At 34.4% G+C, this 17,613-nt stretch overlaps 3 protein-coding genes across 3 annotated transcripts; 1 reads left to right on the top strand and 2 right to left on the bottom strand.

Annotated features, from left to right (window-relative positions):
* The first annotated feature begins 431 nt into the window (after positions 1-431).
* Positions 432-1,164, top strand: LOC120180933 (transcription factor TCP11-like). The gene has a single exon (XM_039186203.1). It carries the CDS (start codon positions 493-495, stop codon positions 1,126-1,128), a length of 636 nt encoding a protein of 211 aa, XP_039042134.1. The 5' UTR covers positions 432-492; the 3' UTR covers positions 1,129-1,164.
* A 200-nt stretch (positions 1,165-1,364) lies between these two features.
* LOC120180932 (OVARIAN TUMOR DOMAIN-containing deubiquitinating enzyme 10-like) lies at positions 1,365-5,217 on the bottom strand. Its single transcript, XM_039186202.1, has 11 exons — positions 5,053-5,217; positions 3,445-3,807; positions 3,191-3,354; positions 2,962-3,035; positions 2,716-2,770; positions 2,564-2,638; positions 2,378-2,451; positions 2,239-2,287; positions 1,843-1,927; positions 1,619-1,675; positions 1,365-1,517 (listed from the first exon to the last, which is right to left on the bottom strand). Exons 2-11 carry the CDS (start codon positions 3,764-3,766, stop codon positions 1,462-1,464), a joined length of 1,011 nt encoding a protein of 336 aa, XP_039042133.1. The 5' UTR covers positions 3,767-3,807; positions 5,053-5,217; the 3' UTR covers positions 1,365-1,461.
* Positions 5,218-6,276: 1,059 nt separating this feature from the next.
* On the bottom strand, positions 6,277-9,692 carry LOC120180927 (serine/threonine-protein kinase PCRK1-like). Its single transcript, XM_039186198.1, has 5 exons — positions 9,387-9,692; positions 8,494-8,974; positions 7,611-7,871; positions 7,305-7,427; positions 6,277-6,967 (listed from the first exon to the last, which is right to left on the bottom strand). Exons 2-5 carry the CDS (start codon positions 8,872-8,874, stop codon positions 6,482-6,484), a joined length of 1,251 nt encoding a protein of 416 aa, XP_039042129.1. The 5' UTR covers positions 8,875-8,974; positions 9,387-9,692; the 3' UTR covers positions 6,277-6,481.
* Between the last annotated feature and the right edge of the window lie 7,921 nt (positions 9,693-17,613).

Here is a 17,613-nt window from a genome sequence, read left to right as displayed (position 1 = left end):
ATTAACGAATAATAAACTATTTTCACATGATATATATTTTTCTTTTTTATATAAAATTAAAAAAAGATAAAATATAATATATAAAAGATATAAATTATCATATGAAAAAGGTAAACTAAAATATCTCTAATTTTACTGGCAAGAATAAAAGAATATTGGACATTCCCATTTTCCTTTAAAAAATCTGCGGAGTTGTAACCGAAGCAAAAATTTTGGCAAGACAGTATCAATCCAAGGTACCAAAAGTGGGATCCACCCAAGCAATATCTGGTGAGTAGGCCCCACTATCCATACCCGAACTAAGACCGACCCGACATTCCGCTTGGACCACTTCACGAAACCCAATGAAACCCTATCTCGACACGTCAGCAGATTCTGTAACGTCAAAACAAATCCCACCCCTCTTTTTAAATCAAAATCCCATCTCACGTTTAACAACACTCTCTCCTCTCTCTTTGTGGGGTCGATTCAAAACCTATTGTAAGCTCTCCGATGAGCTCTGAAATGGCGTTTCACAAATACTCTGCCACCTCTAATCGGAACAACTCCAATGGTAACTCGGTAGTCGCCGACGACTCACCTCCCAACACCCAACTCTCTCTCCCTACTCGCAAGCCCATTTCTTTGACTTCTAAAGATCGACACACCAAAGTGAATGGCCGTAGCCGTCGTGTTCGGATGCCGGCGCTTTGTGCAGCTCGGATCTTTCAACTGACTCGAGAACTCGGTCATCGCTCCGATGGTGAGACCATCGAGTGGTTGCTTCGTCAGGCTCAATCTTCTATCATAGCTGCCACCGGGTCCGGCACCACCCCTGCAGCTCATGAAATCTCTTGTGCTTCCGGACCCATTACATCTTCTTCGCCTTCGGAATCTTGTCAACTTCACCCGGGTGGGGTTGGTAGCGGCGCCGGCGTGGCGGGGATGTACGCCTTGACGGCGCTGGCACCGCCGAATTGCCGGTTGGACTTGCGTCAACCACTGGGGTTTCAGTATTCAACTGTTGAAAGAAATGTGTATCAACACATGCCGTTTATTTCATTACTGTTGCAGCCGCCGTTGGCGGAGGTGGATAAAGAGCAGCAGCAGGAGGAAGAGGAGGATGAAGAGATTAGGAATCAAGAGTAGAGATCCCAAAGTAAGCCATTAGCTACAATATATAATATATTATCGAGTAGTATTTTGAATAGATGATGATGAATGGTAGCTTTCTTGGTTGTAAATAAAATGCTGAAAAAGGAGAAACTGAACCCACCTTGGATTTCTCTTATCAATCATCGTTGTACAGACCAAAAATGAATCAATAAAGAACAAAGTTATTGATAAGAGTTGTTTTATCTTTCACTTTATTTCATGCATGACAAAATTGAGCAATGTTTTGTATTTCTCTTTACAATACAACTATGAAGTAGTAGTTGTATCAGATACTACAGCATGGAAGCTTGGCTTATCTTTGTTGTGTTAGTTCCCAAAAATCCACCATTTTTTCTTCCTTGGAACCTCGGCTGAGGGAGGATCTACAACCATGAACACAGCAATTTTTAAGAGATGATTCTAAAACTAGGAACTTGCAAATCTCTTTACGCACTAAACAATTAGGAAAGAGTTAAATGATCACCTCCTTGGCAATAGATTGAGTTGTAGTGAACTTCGGCCCAAAAACTCAAGAAAATGACTGCATCAGAAACAAATGCAGTTGGAAACTAAAGGAAACGATACATTTGGAAGAAAATAACAATAGAAAGTATTATTACCTACAACAAACCTCCAAAATTCAACAAGAGAAAGATGAAAAGCCTAAAAGATGTAGGTTGCAGGAGAAGAAATTTGCGGAAATCTTACCGCCTTTCGACTTCCGGAAGTTGGGAAGAATCTCGATGTAACAAGTGTCCTTAAAGGAAGTCATGACAAAAATTTTCAAGCCATACTGCCAAAAAAGGGTAAAATGTCTGCTAGTATTAGATACTGAAAAATGCATGGATCCTTGATCATAAGTGAATTAAAAGAAAAAAAAGGCGCTCCACGTAGGAAAAACACATTGTATCATGATATTTACTCTATTTCTTCACTTATTTATAAAGTGAATGAAAATATATTAAATGAGGAGAATATCCATTGCAAGAAATGAACCAATAAACAAAACAAAAATCAACAATTACAAATAAATTTATGGTTACTTGGATATTCACAACACAAGATTCTTCCGAAATATGTATTTGCTAACTTTATAATGCATACCGCGTCTGCAGCTGCCTGCAATGTAACGTGATCACCCCACTCGCCGCTCCTGAAATCATTCATAAAGAGTGTTAACATAGCTATTCTTTGCCCAAAAGCTTGAAATATCAGTAGCAACAAAAGAAGATAAATTAAATACTTTGACATCTTCTTCAAATAGTCAGCATAATCCATGGGGACATATCCTTCATATGTCTCTCGGTTAGATTTAAGCTGGCAAAACAAGCTACTATTAGTTGGCTACGGCAGCACCAATATATTCAGTATACCTTAATAAACAAACTTAATGTTGTGTAAGCCAGCAATTTATTGCGGAATAACAAACCTGATTCACAATTTGTAGTCTCACATATTTGTGATTATCAGGTGTATGATATAACTGATGCGACAGTGCACGGAACTGAAAAAGCAAAAAAATGGACCATAAATATTACAGCTGAAATGGGGAATTCAAACCAGAAATAAAAGAGAGCACACCTGACAATTGCCATCTCCTTGAACCTTGAGCTCATCAAAACCGTATAGCTGCAATCTGGATAGAAAAAGAAATATATCTAGCATTAACCTTAAGTAGCTGATAAAGCCGAATTAACAAGCCAACCAACAACACCTTTCATGAAGGGAAAAAAAAACCTTGATGTATTTCTTTGTCACATTGCTCAAAGCCTCAAAATGAATTCTAATTTTTAAGAAATGAAAAAGGAAAACAGTACAAAATAATACCTGCTCAACAACCTTTCATGATCAGACATTGCTTCATTAATTGGTGGTATTTCACCATTGATTCTAGGGACATGCTGCAACAAACAGATTTAAATACATCTGAAGAAAATAGCAGAGATGCAGGGTCATATGCATCAATACAAATAAACATAACTCCAAAACAGAACATCACATGTATGGGCATAAAAATAAATAATAGGCAAAAATGGAACTTCTAAGGTAAACTTACAGGGATCGGAATCATTTGATTAAACCTCTTGCCTACTTCATCATCATCGAGTAAATAACCCTCGGTTAGCTCCAAAGAGCCAGAAAAATCCTCCGAATCACTGGGGCTAGAGCAGGAACCATATGGCACCAAATCATCAGATTCATCTTGGCCATATTCATAGCCTGCACGTTGTGGCAAAATAACTACTAAACAATGATAAGTAGATAAATATCATAAAAGAAATAAATAGGCAGGGAAAACCTTCAGGCCACCTGAATAATAGTATGTTGTTGATGGAGTATGCCAATTATGATGTTCACTGGATGATTGTGACTGCTCTTCCCCAGCGTGAGAAAATTTTGATGCTTCTGCCACTGCAAGATGTGAGAATTCTTCCTGAAGGGTACGAGCTATGACCTCGTCATTCTCTATCTGGCTGCTTTGTGTATCAGTATGACCTCTATAATAGTGAGTGTGATGATAGATGTCTCCAGCATCATGCTGCACCATGTCACTACTATATGCACAATGGTAAAAAGGGTCACCCCCGAGAACCCAATGCACAAAATCTGAATCTTGCTGATACATAGTCATCAACTTCAAGTAATATTCTACTTAAAAAACTTGATCACCACCTGTACAAACAACTCTCAATTAGATTTTTGTTCACACGTGAAAATCAATTCAACATCCAGATTTCAGATTTTATGCATGAAGAAACAACTCATAGAAACTGCAATTACCCTGGAAAATCAAGGAATCTGCTTCAAGCATCAAATTAAGATACTCTAGAGATATATCCTTATTATGGCACGTTAGTTTACTATCCTAGGGAAACAATGATTTTTTAAATAATAATTAAAAAAAACCTTAATCTTCACTGACATTGAGTAATTGATCAAGTTGATATACGCCTTGTTCAAGAATTTTCAAACTACCTGAAAATCAATTACCTACATGACACCAAGTTCTTCACTAACTATTATTATTAATGCTACTAAGTGAAGTTTATCAAATAAAACCTTGAAAAAATATAGTTAAAACCGATCAAAATTGGTATAAAAAGAAACTAAAAATGATCTTAATAAACAAATGATGAGTTATCAGTTTACTTCAATCCAAGGATACTTGCTCTTGCATATACCAATATACCATTACAAAAGTGAGCATCATTCCTTATGAGTTAAGAATCCAGATAATCTTGTCTAAAAAGAAAGCCCAAAAGAAGTATAAAAAGATACTACTATCTTTTCAGACTAAACCCTAAATTGGAATCAACTTTATCAAAAGCCAAAACCAATATTAGATTTTAAAGACAAGTTTGTTTTAATGGATTTCCATCATGCCACAGAATAAGCTCGCCTTAGGCATCTAAATTTATTTGAGGAATCAATTGTATTATCTCCTAAAGTTCAATAAAAGGAAAAGGGAAAAAAACCCTTACCTGTCAACAGTCAAATTAGATAAACCCGATTTCTTTATTTACCCTTTTGACCTAGATTCTCATTCAATCGTAATATCCTTTCCACATAGAATTTCATTCCCGATAAAATAATGAAAATCTAATGGCTAAAACTTGTGTTAATTCTCCAAAAACTCTCTTATCCATGCCTAGACATAATTTGCATTTCTCCACAAAAATACATAACCATGGAATCAAAAATCCAATTCTTAGCAGTGAAAAGCATACAAAGATTCGATCAAATTCAAAACCTAAGCTTTAACATTAAGCAACTTCAAAAAAAGAATAAGGAAAAAACACCCAGAATTCAGAAAACAGTAACGAACAGTAGCAATCAAAATCCAGAAATACATGATCATTCCCAAGTCAAATTCGATCAAAACAAGAGTAGAAAAATATGGAATTCATAAGCACTCACCAAAACTAGAAAAGCTTGAAACCAAGGTTTCGAGAGAATAAACCAAGAAAAAAGAAGGAAAACAATGAAGTACTGATGTATTAATGGAGTACACGAGTGACACAAGATAACGATCAAACGTTGAAATGTTTTGAAAACCCAAAAAAGAAAAAGAAAAAAAACTAATAAAACTCACGTACTTGTAGAATAAGCTGTTTCCCGCGGATGCTGATTAAACCCACAATCACGCGTCCATTGTACACGGACGCCCCTATTACCGTTGGATCCGCCAATCGAGCGGACATGATTTTGCCTTTAATTATTTTTATTATTCTTTAAGGTAAATTACACATTTAGTATTCAAATTATAACTTTTATTCTGTTTTTGTCATTTAACTAATTTTTGTTTAAAAATAATATTTAACGTTACGTTTTGATTTCATTTTGATTATCCACTGATAAAAAAAATTAACGGTAATAATGACGTGTCACTATAAGACAATGTCATATAATCATTTCATTTTTTTAAAATACCAAATCAATAGATCTATTAACTTTTTAAAGACGAATGATCAAAATGAAAATAAACGTAACCCTAAGAATAGTTTTAAGAAATTAATAATTAGATAATCAAAATAGAATAAGATTAATAGTTGAGACACTAAATATGCATTTTACTCTATTATTTATTTAAATCTGAGGCGGATATTTAAGTTTTTAACTTGAAGAGAAGAGGAGAGCATGAAAAATGAAGGGTTCGAGATGAGACAAGGTAGGAGATCTACGGCTGTGATTTATATTCCTACGAAAATGACGGTTATGACCTTGGCTTTGAAAACAATTTCCACCATCAGTTTAGGAGTCCAAAAATATTAATTTAATAATATAAACAGCGGCAAGAATAACAATAGTCTTTAAAATTGCCGCCACCAAATATATAATTAACTAGGGTGTTGAATTTGATGGTTTGGCCTAGGGCACGTCAACAAGTGGCAGTACACATTTAATGACCGTCCAAATTATATACACCGCTTCTCATTATTTTTAAATGCTTACAATTCATTCATCGTATGTGACATGTATATTCCATATACTATATTTACAGTATTGTTATTATAATATAAAATTAAAATGGGTAAAGTACACAAATGAACCCGATTATTGATTATTAATTTGTTAAGTTTCATATCTATTAAAAATTATAAAATAATCATTGTTCGAATTCTACTTCGAATGGTCCATGTGTTCTCAAACAAATTGCACTATCATAGAGCTTGTTCACATCTATTGTCCGAGAGCAGTCTCATACATGGTAATAAAGGAGACAATATATTGCTTATCCATGTACTTGTATATGAAGTTTCGCTGCATTGCTCTGTCAGTTTCATGCTACAAACCTTTACAGCTCTATTGAGGCTTTTTTCAAGTTATACATACAAGTTACCTGCTGTTAACATGTTCTTATGAGCTTTGGAGTCCATAGCCAAACAAACTTTTCACTTCTGGAATCCACAATCCTTCGTTTACGTTCTCTTGAAGTTTCTGTAGAGACATCCTTCAATGGTGGTTCTGGACTGCCGGATCCTGCTGCCTCCACGATACGGTTCACGATTTTTAACACCTCGCTCATCTTAGGGCGTGACTTTGGGTTTCTGGCTAAGCATCTGTTGGCCACAACTGCAAGCCTTTGCGCCGACTTGAGTTGGTATTTCCCGTTCAGTCTAGGGTCCAATATCAACTGGAATTTCCTATCAGATAGGTATGGCTTTACCCATTCCAAGAGCTTTTGCTCATTCTTGGGTTTGTTTTTGTCGAAGGGACGCCTGCCGGTAATGAGTTCGTAGAGGAAGACCCCATAGCTCCACACATCAATCTTAGATGTCAAACGTCCCGTCTGGATGTATTCAGGAGCCGCATAGCCCATTGTTCCGACAACCTATTGAAGACCACCAGTTTGATGCATGTAAGAATTGATGAATAAATAAATGTTGAAGTACTACCATGACTCTAGCAAGTAAATTTGACTGCATAAACTAAACACCTAACAAAGAATTAAAACCATTTTTTCCTCGTGTAATTTGAGATTACCCTGGTTGTGTTTTCGATTACCAAGGGAATCCTTCTTTTATCTTAAAATGGATGCAGACATCCATGAAAAATTAAACTTTTGGAGGTTTTAACCATTAAGAAACCTACTAGAGATGAAAAGAAAATTCAAAGTGAACACAGACTAACAGGACACATTTCAAGTTGGTCATTTTGCCTGAACATACCGCTGTCGAGACATGAGTTAATCCTTCTGAAGGACCCAACCTGGCTAATCCAAAGTCTGACAGCTTCGCATTCCATTGCTCGTCTAGAAGGATATTAGATGATTTAAAATCCCTGAAGATGATCTGCGATGAAATACGATAAGCAAACCGATGTTAGTATCAGACAAAATACTCCGGAAAGTTTTCTGTTACAATTTTTTGGTTGTAAAAATGCCCTTCTCCATGGAAGGGGATTTCAGGGGGAGAATTTAATAACTACAATGCAATACCAATAGTATCTGAAATGGGAACTTAAAACCATCATACCTGGAAATCCATTCCTTCATGTAGGTATGCTAACCCACGAGCTGCATCTTGGGCTATTTTCAATCTCATCGCCCAGGAAAGAGTTGTCTCGGACCGGATAAATAAATGGTTTTCCACACTTCTATTGGGCATATATTCATAAATCAAAAGCCTTTGGATTCCTCTTTCATCATCTTCAGCACAGTAACCCACTAGCTTTACAAGATTCGGATGCTCAACCACACCAAGCACGTTTACTTCGGTCACCCACTCCTTATGCCCCTGCCAATTAAAAGGTGGGACGTTAAGTGTATGAGTTCTTGATTCTCAGCTCAAAATCACAAGAGGCATTTTATTTTTACAGCAATTTGCATGCATTCATTATAGGCATTAAATAGAAAACGCGGAAAAATATATCCAAATGCAGTAATAGCAATACCAGAGCTAATGCAATCAAAATTTTCAGGAAAAACGCACACTTTTCCTCATATCTGTGTAATAACATTACTGAGACACTGGACTAAAACATCAATTTTGATTAGTACATCATCAAATTCATTGAGCAGTTGAAGCCTCCAGTTCAACCTGTTATTAGAGAATTTATCTCTGCCACGTTATTGCCAGTCACATAATAATGTTCCAGGCAATCAAGTTGAAATCAGTGGATATGGATTAACCCTGCAGATTTTCTCAACAAGGAAGATCACCAGAAATAAAAAAAAAGGATGGAACCAGTTTCCTATAGGACTGAGACACGTGAAGATGCATATAATATCGAAAGTCTCCTGTATAAAGACTCATAATATAAACCACTCTACTCATGGCATTTCCAAAGTTGAATACATAGAAGACAGAATAACTCAGATAGGAACTTTCAATATGTTTTTCAGTCAAGGAACCTTGCCTGCAGCCCCCTTTTGCCAAGCTGTTTCACTGCTACTTCGACCTTTTGAGATGGATCTTCAGGACTCTTGAGAGAACCTTTGTAAACACACCCAAATCCGCCCTCTCCGAGCATGAAAGAGCGACTAAAGTTCTTGGTGGAAGATTTAAGCTCAGAAACTGTGAATACTCTTAGATTGCTGGTTCTTTGAGACATGCTAGGAAAAGAGGACTGTCTCATGGACTCTGTGCTGATGCCTGAGACATTCTGAGAATTTAGTTCGGATCCAGACCGTGCTATTTCAGGATCGGTGAATGTAGAATTCATAGACCGATTTGAAACTGATCTGGGGGTCTTTGGTTCATCTTTTTTATGCCAATTGGGGAATGTAAAACACTTCATAGTCTCAAAGAATTAGACACACAGAAAAGATCCACTATGCAAATCCAGATGCAAGAAAGAGAGAGATATGATCATGCAAAACAAAGATTATCAACCCAACCTGCACAGTCAAGAGCTGAGTACATAAGAAAAAAGTACATTTCTGCAGAAGAAAAACAATAACCTACGTAACACGATGAACAACAAATATCAAGGAAATCTCAAATTCACAAAGATCCATGGCAAAGAGTTGAAAAAAAAAATCAATATCATACATAATGAAAAGTCAAGTAAACGAAATAAAGGGAAGAAAAAGGTTCTAAATTCTAACAATTCCAAGGAATCATGCATCCTAGGCTTTAACACACTTTTATGACAAGCAAAAATCAACTTTTTTGGATCATAATCAACAGTCAAGACAATAAAAGCAAAAGAAACAGAAATTCTGCTTCACAATGCTGGAACAGACCATTATTAAGACAAAATAATCCGAACTACAAGACAAAATCGAAGAAACACGCCTTTGATCTCATCTTCAATTATCCTGTTTGTAAAGGCAGAAATTTGGCTATCGATCATGAAAAAGCTCCCAAATTTAACAAACTTTAGAAAAACCCATCAATCCAATCCTCAAGAAAACTGAAAAAAATGGCTTGGAATTTACGGAAGAGCAGTGTTGAATTCTATAAAAAGAAGTTTGAACACGGCAACTGAGCAGCAGGAGGGGAAACAAGTCATACGATTAACCAAAATTTAGTTTGAAAATCACAAAAAGAAGAATAAAAACCGAGGGAAGATCTATTGCAAATTGGAAGGGAAACTAGGTGGTGTGAACGGGTAGTTTGAAAATGAAGATGAGATTACAGACAAAAGGAGACTTGTTTTAGCGTTTAATAAGGAAGGAGGGAAGAAAATTCATGTTCCCTTGATGCTTACGATTGGTTTGTTTGAGTCATCCAAGTCAACGTGGTCTTAAATACCAACTTTTGTATACTTTAGGCTGCAATGATTATATATATATTGAGGTTAAATTTATTAATGGTTACTGAACTTTTAGAAATTTTATAATTTGATCACTGAAATCAAGAACTTTTATTAGTCACAGCCTGCTGATGGATGGTTAAAAGCTAATTCAGATTGTGCCGTACAAGACGACGATCAAGATGCATTGGCGGGAGGAGTCATTAGAGATGAACAAAGACAATGGATTTTCGGTTTCACCGAGAGCTTATGAAGTTGTTCGATTCTATCGGCGGAGCTATGGGTAATGTATGTATGAAACATTCAACATACATGATGATTGGATATCCGAAAGCTTGAAATCGAGACTAACAATAATGAAGTAGCAAAAGTGACTCGTAATATGTTCAATCCTCCTCAAGGACACACGTAGATTGATATGATAACAAAACTTCTCAAAGGAAATTAAGGAAATTGGGAGATACGAATCCGATTAATCAAAAGGGAGCAAAATGATGTTACGAATGCGTTGGTCAAGATAAGTTGTGATAAACCTATTGACGAAGAATGATTTTCGAGACCCCCACTAGACATTAAAGATTGTTTTTTAAAGTGGAGAGCATCAATGCTTAACTTATATTCTTGTTCATTGTTTAAAAAAAAATAACGTTTTCATTTATTTCGCAGCAATTGACGACAAGTGAATCAATATATCATATGTTATTTTTTAATGGTTTAATATTAAAAAAGTATTCAAACTATATCGTTTTTCTTAAGTGGTGACTAAATTTTTTCGAGCAATCTAAGTGCTTAACGTTACAAATGTTATCAATTTATGTGCCTCAGCCGTAACAATCGTTAAAATATTCTATTAAGTGACATGTGTCACATTTTTATAATTTTAAAAATTTTATTTAAAATAAAAAAATTAAATATATATATATATATATATTTAAAAATCCAAATTTTTTTGAAAATTTAAAAAAATCTCCTAAACTTTGAAAATCCTCATTTCAATCCATATATTCACACCCATTGCCACTGTTTTCCATCGTTATTGTCGATCGGACCTCCACCCAACGAGCAACTGACCACAACGACCTACAACCCATAAATCTGACGAACACCCGATGAACAAAATAGCTACATGAGGAGCCAAACTTTCAAAATTAATGACTCCCAGACAACCCGAAGACACTCGCGACGACAAGAGAGACAAAGGCGGACAAGGAAGATGCCAACAGTGGCGGGGTGATGGCGATTGTGGACGGCAATGGATTGTGTAAGGTTAGGGTTAGGGTTAGGGTTTAGGTTTAGGGTTAATTATAGGGATTTGATTTTTTTTTGTTATTTTAGAGAAATTAGGGTTTTTTATATATCTAATATTTTTTAAGTTCTTTTAATGAAAATTTTAAAATTACCTGAGCATGACACTTGTAATTTAACGGAGGAATTTAACGTTTGTTACGGTCGAGACACCTAAAATGATAATGTTTGTAACATTAGACATATTTATTAACTGAAAAAATGTTTAGACACCATTTTGGAAAAAACAATATAGTTTGAACATTTTTTTATATTAAACTTTTTTTAAATTAATGTTCTCTCATGTCTTAATCTCCTTTTGAATATAAATATATAAGATGTGATATATGTCTTTATCTCATTGGAAAATATCAATTTATTAAAAAATAACATATGATTCAATGATCGCGTTGTTATTAATACTATATTAACTATGTACAAATCAAATTATCTTAGTGGTTAAAGGGGTGGTTGTTATCTTCAAAGATCTTAGATTCGAGCATAAGAGACTGCAAGAGTATTTGAACTTTCATTATCAAATGATTAATTTTAGAACAAATATTTTCTTATAATAACTCTAGATTAATAAAAAAACTAATGATTTTTTTTTTACTTCAACTAGACATTAGTTAAAATGCAACTTCATAAGCTTCATGAGAGAGAATAATAGTCATTGTAGATGGGGGAACATCAAATATCGTATCACCCAAACGTTGTACTCAATTCAATTTTGCCAAAACATCCGCTACCTAGTTTTGTTTGCGAGAAACTCGTCGGATTTGGATCTCCCAATCGTTTTGAAACAACACACGAATCGTATCTGCAAGAACAAGATCGTGCAATGCATCCGGGGTTCTATTCACCACCCAAATATCTTCAATGTTATCCACCTCAATATCAATTTTCATGAATCCTAGTCTCCTAGCATGCCTGAGTGCTTCATTAAGAGTACGAAACTCCGATAATAATATCAAACATCTACTTATGCTCTTGGAAAAAACAAATAGCCAACCGCCTTCAGCATCCCTGAATACTCCCCCTATTACTGCATCCTTATCACTACAAAAAAACATCGTTGTGTGTGTGTGTTGATTTTCACCCAGCCTTTCACTGGCCGCTGCCATCTCAGCTTGTCATGGTGAGTATGCATACTTATTGGTGTTGATTCCATCTTCATTCATTGTCTGATTAATTCAATTTGAATATTATAAAAGTTTATTATAAGATAATTTTTCAATTCAATTTTCGCTATTTATATTATTAAATTTGAATTATTTAACTAATAATATAATATCCTATCATATTAGATGATTTATTGTTGATTGATGTGATAATTATGCCTCTAGAAAATCAATAATAAGATTTTTTTATTAATTTGGGATAAATACAATATAGTATATGTTCAAAGATAAATATCAACCTTTTAACATTGAACGCTCATATCCCTAATATTCTTGGTGTTTAAACCTAGGACCTCAAAGAATAACAATTTTTTAACCACCGAATTTCACTAAGATTCGTGCTAATAGCCTCTATCCATGACCCATGTCTCTTGGACCATTTAGGCCTTTGGGCCATTTTTGAAGAAAATAGAAAGAACCTCAACCAATAGCCTCTGTAAGCCCTCTCATTTTAATGCAGTTTTACAAAGTGATTAAAAAACGAGGGGGGCAAGGCGTGCGACAGTACAGCTAAGAATGCACGTGCGTAGGCCTGTAAACGAATCGAACGCACACGAACGAAGAAATGTTCATGTTCGTTCATTTAATAAATAAACGAACATAAACGAACACGAACATAAACGAACAAAATTTTTTTTGTTCATATTCGTTTATTAAGGAATATAACTTGTTCATGTTCGTTCATTTAATAAATAAACGAACATAAACGAACACGAACATAAACGAACACGAACATAAATGAACACGAACATAAACGAACATAAACGTTGGAGACCCTATCTTCCATTGTTCTTTCATGAAAAATAGTCGACAATGCAAATCAACCAAATCTACAGTGATAAATAGCGTAAGAGCTTATTAGTAGTGATGAAATGTTTGAAGATATCAAATATTCTGATCGATCTTTTAAAGATATTAAATGATTCACACGACTTTAATTTAACGCTATAACATTTATCTTAGTGTTTCATGATTACATATGAACAATCATTTTCCGCTATTACACTCTTTTTCAGAAATTGCATAGAAACCTTTGTTTTGTTTTCTGGCAAATTCTATATATTTTTCTTTTTACTGATGCTCATATACTTCCGATTTTTACATTTATCTTCCCATCTATTTCTAGAAAGAAGTATTATATTTTCTTGAGTTTTAGATGTGAAGATACCACAATAACTTTACATATCAATTATTAAGTCAAATAAAACAGAGAAAAAGATGAAAACAGACCTGTAAAACTTCATATTGCACTATAATATAACTTGTTTTGAATCTTTCAGAGATCGTCTCCACTCTCCAGTGAACAATAAGGTTTGGAGAAAAAAAGGGGAAAATGAATATAAGTGCGAGGTGCTTCACAGGTTAACATATTTGATTTAATCTCCAAATAAAATTGGGTTAATTATGGAGTTGGTCATCAGAATATCAGATTAATATTTTTAAGATACTTACAAATTGGTCACCAAAATTGATTTAAGAAGATTGTGTTAAACATAAATGAATGAACATAAACGAACATAATCGAACGAACATAAACGAACATAACCAAACGAACATAACCGAACGTTCACGAACGTAAATGAACGAACGAGACCTTTGTTCATGTTTGTTCATTTAATTAAACGAACAAAAAATCTTGTTTATGTTCGTTCATTTAATAAATAAACGCACATAAACGAACTTCCCGTCGCACGGTTCATGAATTGTTTGTTGAACGTTCAGTTCATTTACAAGCCTACACGTGCGTGGATGGAACTCAAGCTGAGAAATCGTTTCGGGAGTTTTGGGGACATGTTGTTAAGGCTACGGGAGGCCCCTCGCTCTCCTTGTCGATACAAATATATAATTTTATATTAAAATTTGTGAATTTAAAATTTTATATAAAAAAAGTTAAAGACACGAAATTATGAAATTTTAAGAATTATAAAATTAAATTGTTAATAAAAAATATAAAAATTTAAATTATATAAAAATTTAAAAGAATACGATTACATTGTTGACTCCCCTCCATCCATCCATCCAATCGGCTTCATGCGTGGTTTCATGTGTCACCACTCAGTCACTGACTCCTCCAATTCAAACTCTGTCTAAATTGTTTGCTTTGTGGGTGTGTCAGTGGTGATCCAGTGAGCCAGTGAGGATTGAGCCACCTTGGAAAGTGATTGGGTTGACCCACCCTCATGTGCACCCACGCCCTTATCTATACACTTTTGTCACTACCTACATTCCAATTTCAGACAACGTTTCAATTTCTATTGAATAATGATGTTTGTAAAATATATATTATCAATAATTAAGAAAACACGAAATTCACCCTATTTAAGATGAGGAAATATTCATTTGATACATAGTTTTTTTAAATTGGTAAGTTGTTTATCCTTTTTTTTATCTTTGTTGATCGGATGTGACATTAATTTTAATTTTAATTATAGACCGTCAATATTTTTTATTGTTCTTTTATTCTCTTATATTACATATTTATTCTCTTTTGTTTTTTTATTTTCAATAAGTTTGCGTGTATGACATGTTTTCATTTGTCTTTATGACATGTTTTCTTATGTCTTTTTATACGTTTTTCGATCGTTTTTGTAGTTATTTTCACTTATCTTTATCTAAATGTTGATTTGACATCGCCACGATTGATCAAGATGACACTTATCTGTTATATTGTTGATATTCCTTACTTTGAACCCTCATATTGGATTTAGATACCTTTTATGCGTTCGTATATATATTTTCACATCGCTTGAGTCTGATTTATAGTTTATAAGTGATCTTTTAATAGAAAGCTGAAGAGAATTGGAGTCCACAGAGTACTGTAAGTATTAATGAAGTCCATTAGTATTATCATGTCGGCAAAACTTGTCGTAATCGGTTTTCGTCCGGATACGAAATAGTTATTTGGCGGGAAAATTGATATGAATAAATGGTTTTGAAAATAATTTGGGAGTCGCCATCGGCCTTTTGGGTCAGGTAGGTCGAATACCTAAAAATTATTTTTTAAAAGAGTTTTAAGAAAACATCAATTAAAAAATGAACTGATCTGCGTTTATAACCAAAAATTCGTTCTTTTTAATAATAAAAATGGATTCGTGGTCGGTTACGTTTAGGGAATGATTAGCATCCCTACAACGCCCAAAATTGGTACTTTTTAATTATAAATTGTCTCTATTATTAAAATTTAAAAATTCAAAATATATTTAATTTATAATCCTATTATTTCAAAATTATATAAAAAATATTTATTTATTTAAAAATATCGGAAACTGACTTCTAGGTGCCTTAAGACAGCTCTTTTCTTTGATATTAATAAATATTAATTTGAATAATTTTTTTATAATATTTAATTTTAAAATACCAGAATAGGACATCCAGTTGTATTAAGACTGCCCTTTTCTTTGATATTGATAAATAAATATTAAAATAATTTATTGAAAAAAATATAAATTATTATTTATTATATTTATTTATGACTACATAATAATAAAAATATTTAAATATATAAACAAGTAAAATTAAAACAATAAAAATACAATTAGAACGATATATTTAAAAGCATTAAAATAAATGAAAACATTTAAAATTAGTGACTAAATTATAGTAAAATTAAAATTAAAAACCTAATTCATAATTAATCAAAATTATAGGGATTAAACATGCTATTTTTTATTTATTAATTTAGTGATTAAAATAAAATTATATAAAATTCGGATATTAGATTAAAATAAATTAAAACATACTATTCAGATTAAAATATTAATTATTAAAATTAACGGACTAAATCTGTTATTTACCCTAAATATATTATTTTAATATAAAGGACTAAAATAAATAAAATTAAAATTAAAGATCTGAATTAAAATGATTATAAACTCGATTTAGTGACTAAAATGTAAGAGTTACAAGTTAGAATGGCTGCGGACGGGATTTAACAATTAAAATTACACAAATAGCCCTCCCCGAAACGACGTCGTTTGGGAAGGGCTATTTAAGGCCTGAAACGACTGGCCCGAAGGGCCAGCCCTCATTTCCCAGTTTCTCTTCTCTCTCAAACAGAGAGAGAGCCAGAATTCTCTGGCTTCTCTCTAGCTTCCCTCATCGGAGGGAAGCCGGTTACCGGGCGGCGCCCGTCTGCCGCCGTGATTACTACTGCCGGCCACCGTTTCCGGTGGTCGAAAAACACCAAAAATTCCCAAACCAAAGATCTAAATACCCTAAACCCGATTTCACCATTCTTTTATCCTAAAAAGTTAGGGATTTTCCTAGATCTAAGGAAAATACCTTCGGTATTTTTGGTTTTCCAGCGTCGTTTGGGGTTCTCTGGTAAGGTAAACTCCTCATTCTCTCTTCTTGGTTTGATTGCTAGTTGTGGTGAGTTGGTTTTTCTTTTTTGTATCTTTGCTCTCAATTTTTGGTTGTTCTCTCTGTTGGTTTTCATTTTTGTTCTCCGTTCTTCCTCTTTTTTTTTTCTTGTTGGCAGGGGCTCGGTGGCTTTTATAGCCACCACCGGTGATGGCTTCAGACCGGTCCAAAAGGGGTTCTTCGGTGAGTCACCAGACTTCCAGTGGTGACTCACCGTTTGGGGGAGACGTGTGCGGTTACGGCCGGCCTTCTGGAGTCTTCGGTAGACGTGGTGGAAGCTGGAACGTTGGTGTGGCGGTGGAGTCTTCTGGAAGCAGCAGCAGCGGCTGGGACGTGTCCCTAGGGTATCATCACCCTAGGGTTTGTGCTGGATGAGTGTGGGTCGTTGGATCTCTCAGATCCAACGGCTGTGATGATGATGCGGCTAGGGTTTAGAGATTAAACCCTAATCTGGGTTTAGGGTTTACGGATGGGTTTGGGCCAGTTGGGTCCTTTGTAACTGGGCCGATCCAATCTGATTTGGGCCTGTAATAATATTTATTAATAATAATAAAATAATAATAATAATAATAATAAATAAATAAAAAAATGAGTATCTTCAGCTGCCCCTCTTTGCTTATTCTTGTGTTAAAAAGAATAGAGCAAAGACGAAAAGATAATAAGTTTTTTTTTATTTGACTTCACTTGATTAATATGGAGATGTTGAATAAATTCTTCTTTTCCTTCAGATGAGTTCTTCTCATTATGAACTTTTCGCTGGGGATGATGTTGACCTATTTCCTTCTGTGATAGAGTCATTCAAAAGGTTGAATAAGCCCTTCTTATTATGAACTTTCTCTTCTTCAGATGAGTTCTTCTCATTATGAACTTTCTCTGTAAAGGTTGATCCATTAAGTGATGAATTTGAACAAAGGGTTAAACAAGTTCTTCTCATTATGAACTTCTTCTTCCT

This window comes from Hibiscus syriacus, unplaced genomic scaffold, assembly GCF_006381635.1.
Source record: "Hibiscus syriacus cultivar Baekdansim isolate YM2019G1 unplaced genomic scaffold, ASM638163v2 tig00112503_pilon, whole genome shotgun sequence".
NCBI classification, from domain to species: domain Eukaryota; kingdom Viridiplantae; phylum Streptophyta; class Magnoliopsida; order Malvales; family Malvaceae; genus Hibiscus; species Hibiscus syriacus.
Note: the sequence above shows the minus strand (reverse complement) of the source record. Positions and strands in the feature narration are given on the sequence as shown.

Coding starts and splice junctions, on each gene's coding strand:
- LOC120180933 (XM_039186203.1), top strand. CDS start 493: ATGAGCTCTGAAATGGCGTTTCACAAATACTCTGCCACCTCTAATCGG.
- LOC120180932 (XM_039186202.1), bottom strand. CDS start 3,766: ATGACTATGTATCAGCAAGATTCAGATTTTGTGCATTGGGTTCTCGGG. Junction 2,771..2,961: donor CATGAAAGGTTGTTGAGCAG/GTATTATTTTGT, acceptor TTTTCTATCCAG/ATTGCAGCTATACGGTTTTG. Junction 1,928..2,238: donor TGCAGGCAGCTGCAGACGCG/GTATGCATTATA, acceptor CTTTTTTGGCAG/TATGGCTTGAAAATTTTTGT.
- LOC120180927 (XM_039186198.1), bottom strand. CDS start 8,874: ATGAAGTGTTTTACATTCCCCAATTGGCATAAAAAAGATGAACCAAAG. Junction 7,428..7,610: donor ATGAAGGAATGGATTTCCAG/GTATGATGGTTT, acceptor ATTTCATCGCAG/ATCATCTTCAGGGATTTTAA. Junction 6,968..7,304: donor TAACTCATGTCTCGACAGCG/GTATGTTCAGGC, acceptor GGTCTTCAATAG/GTTGTCGGAACAATGGGCTA.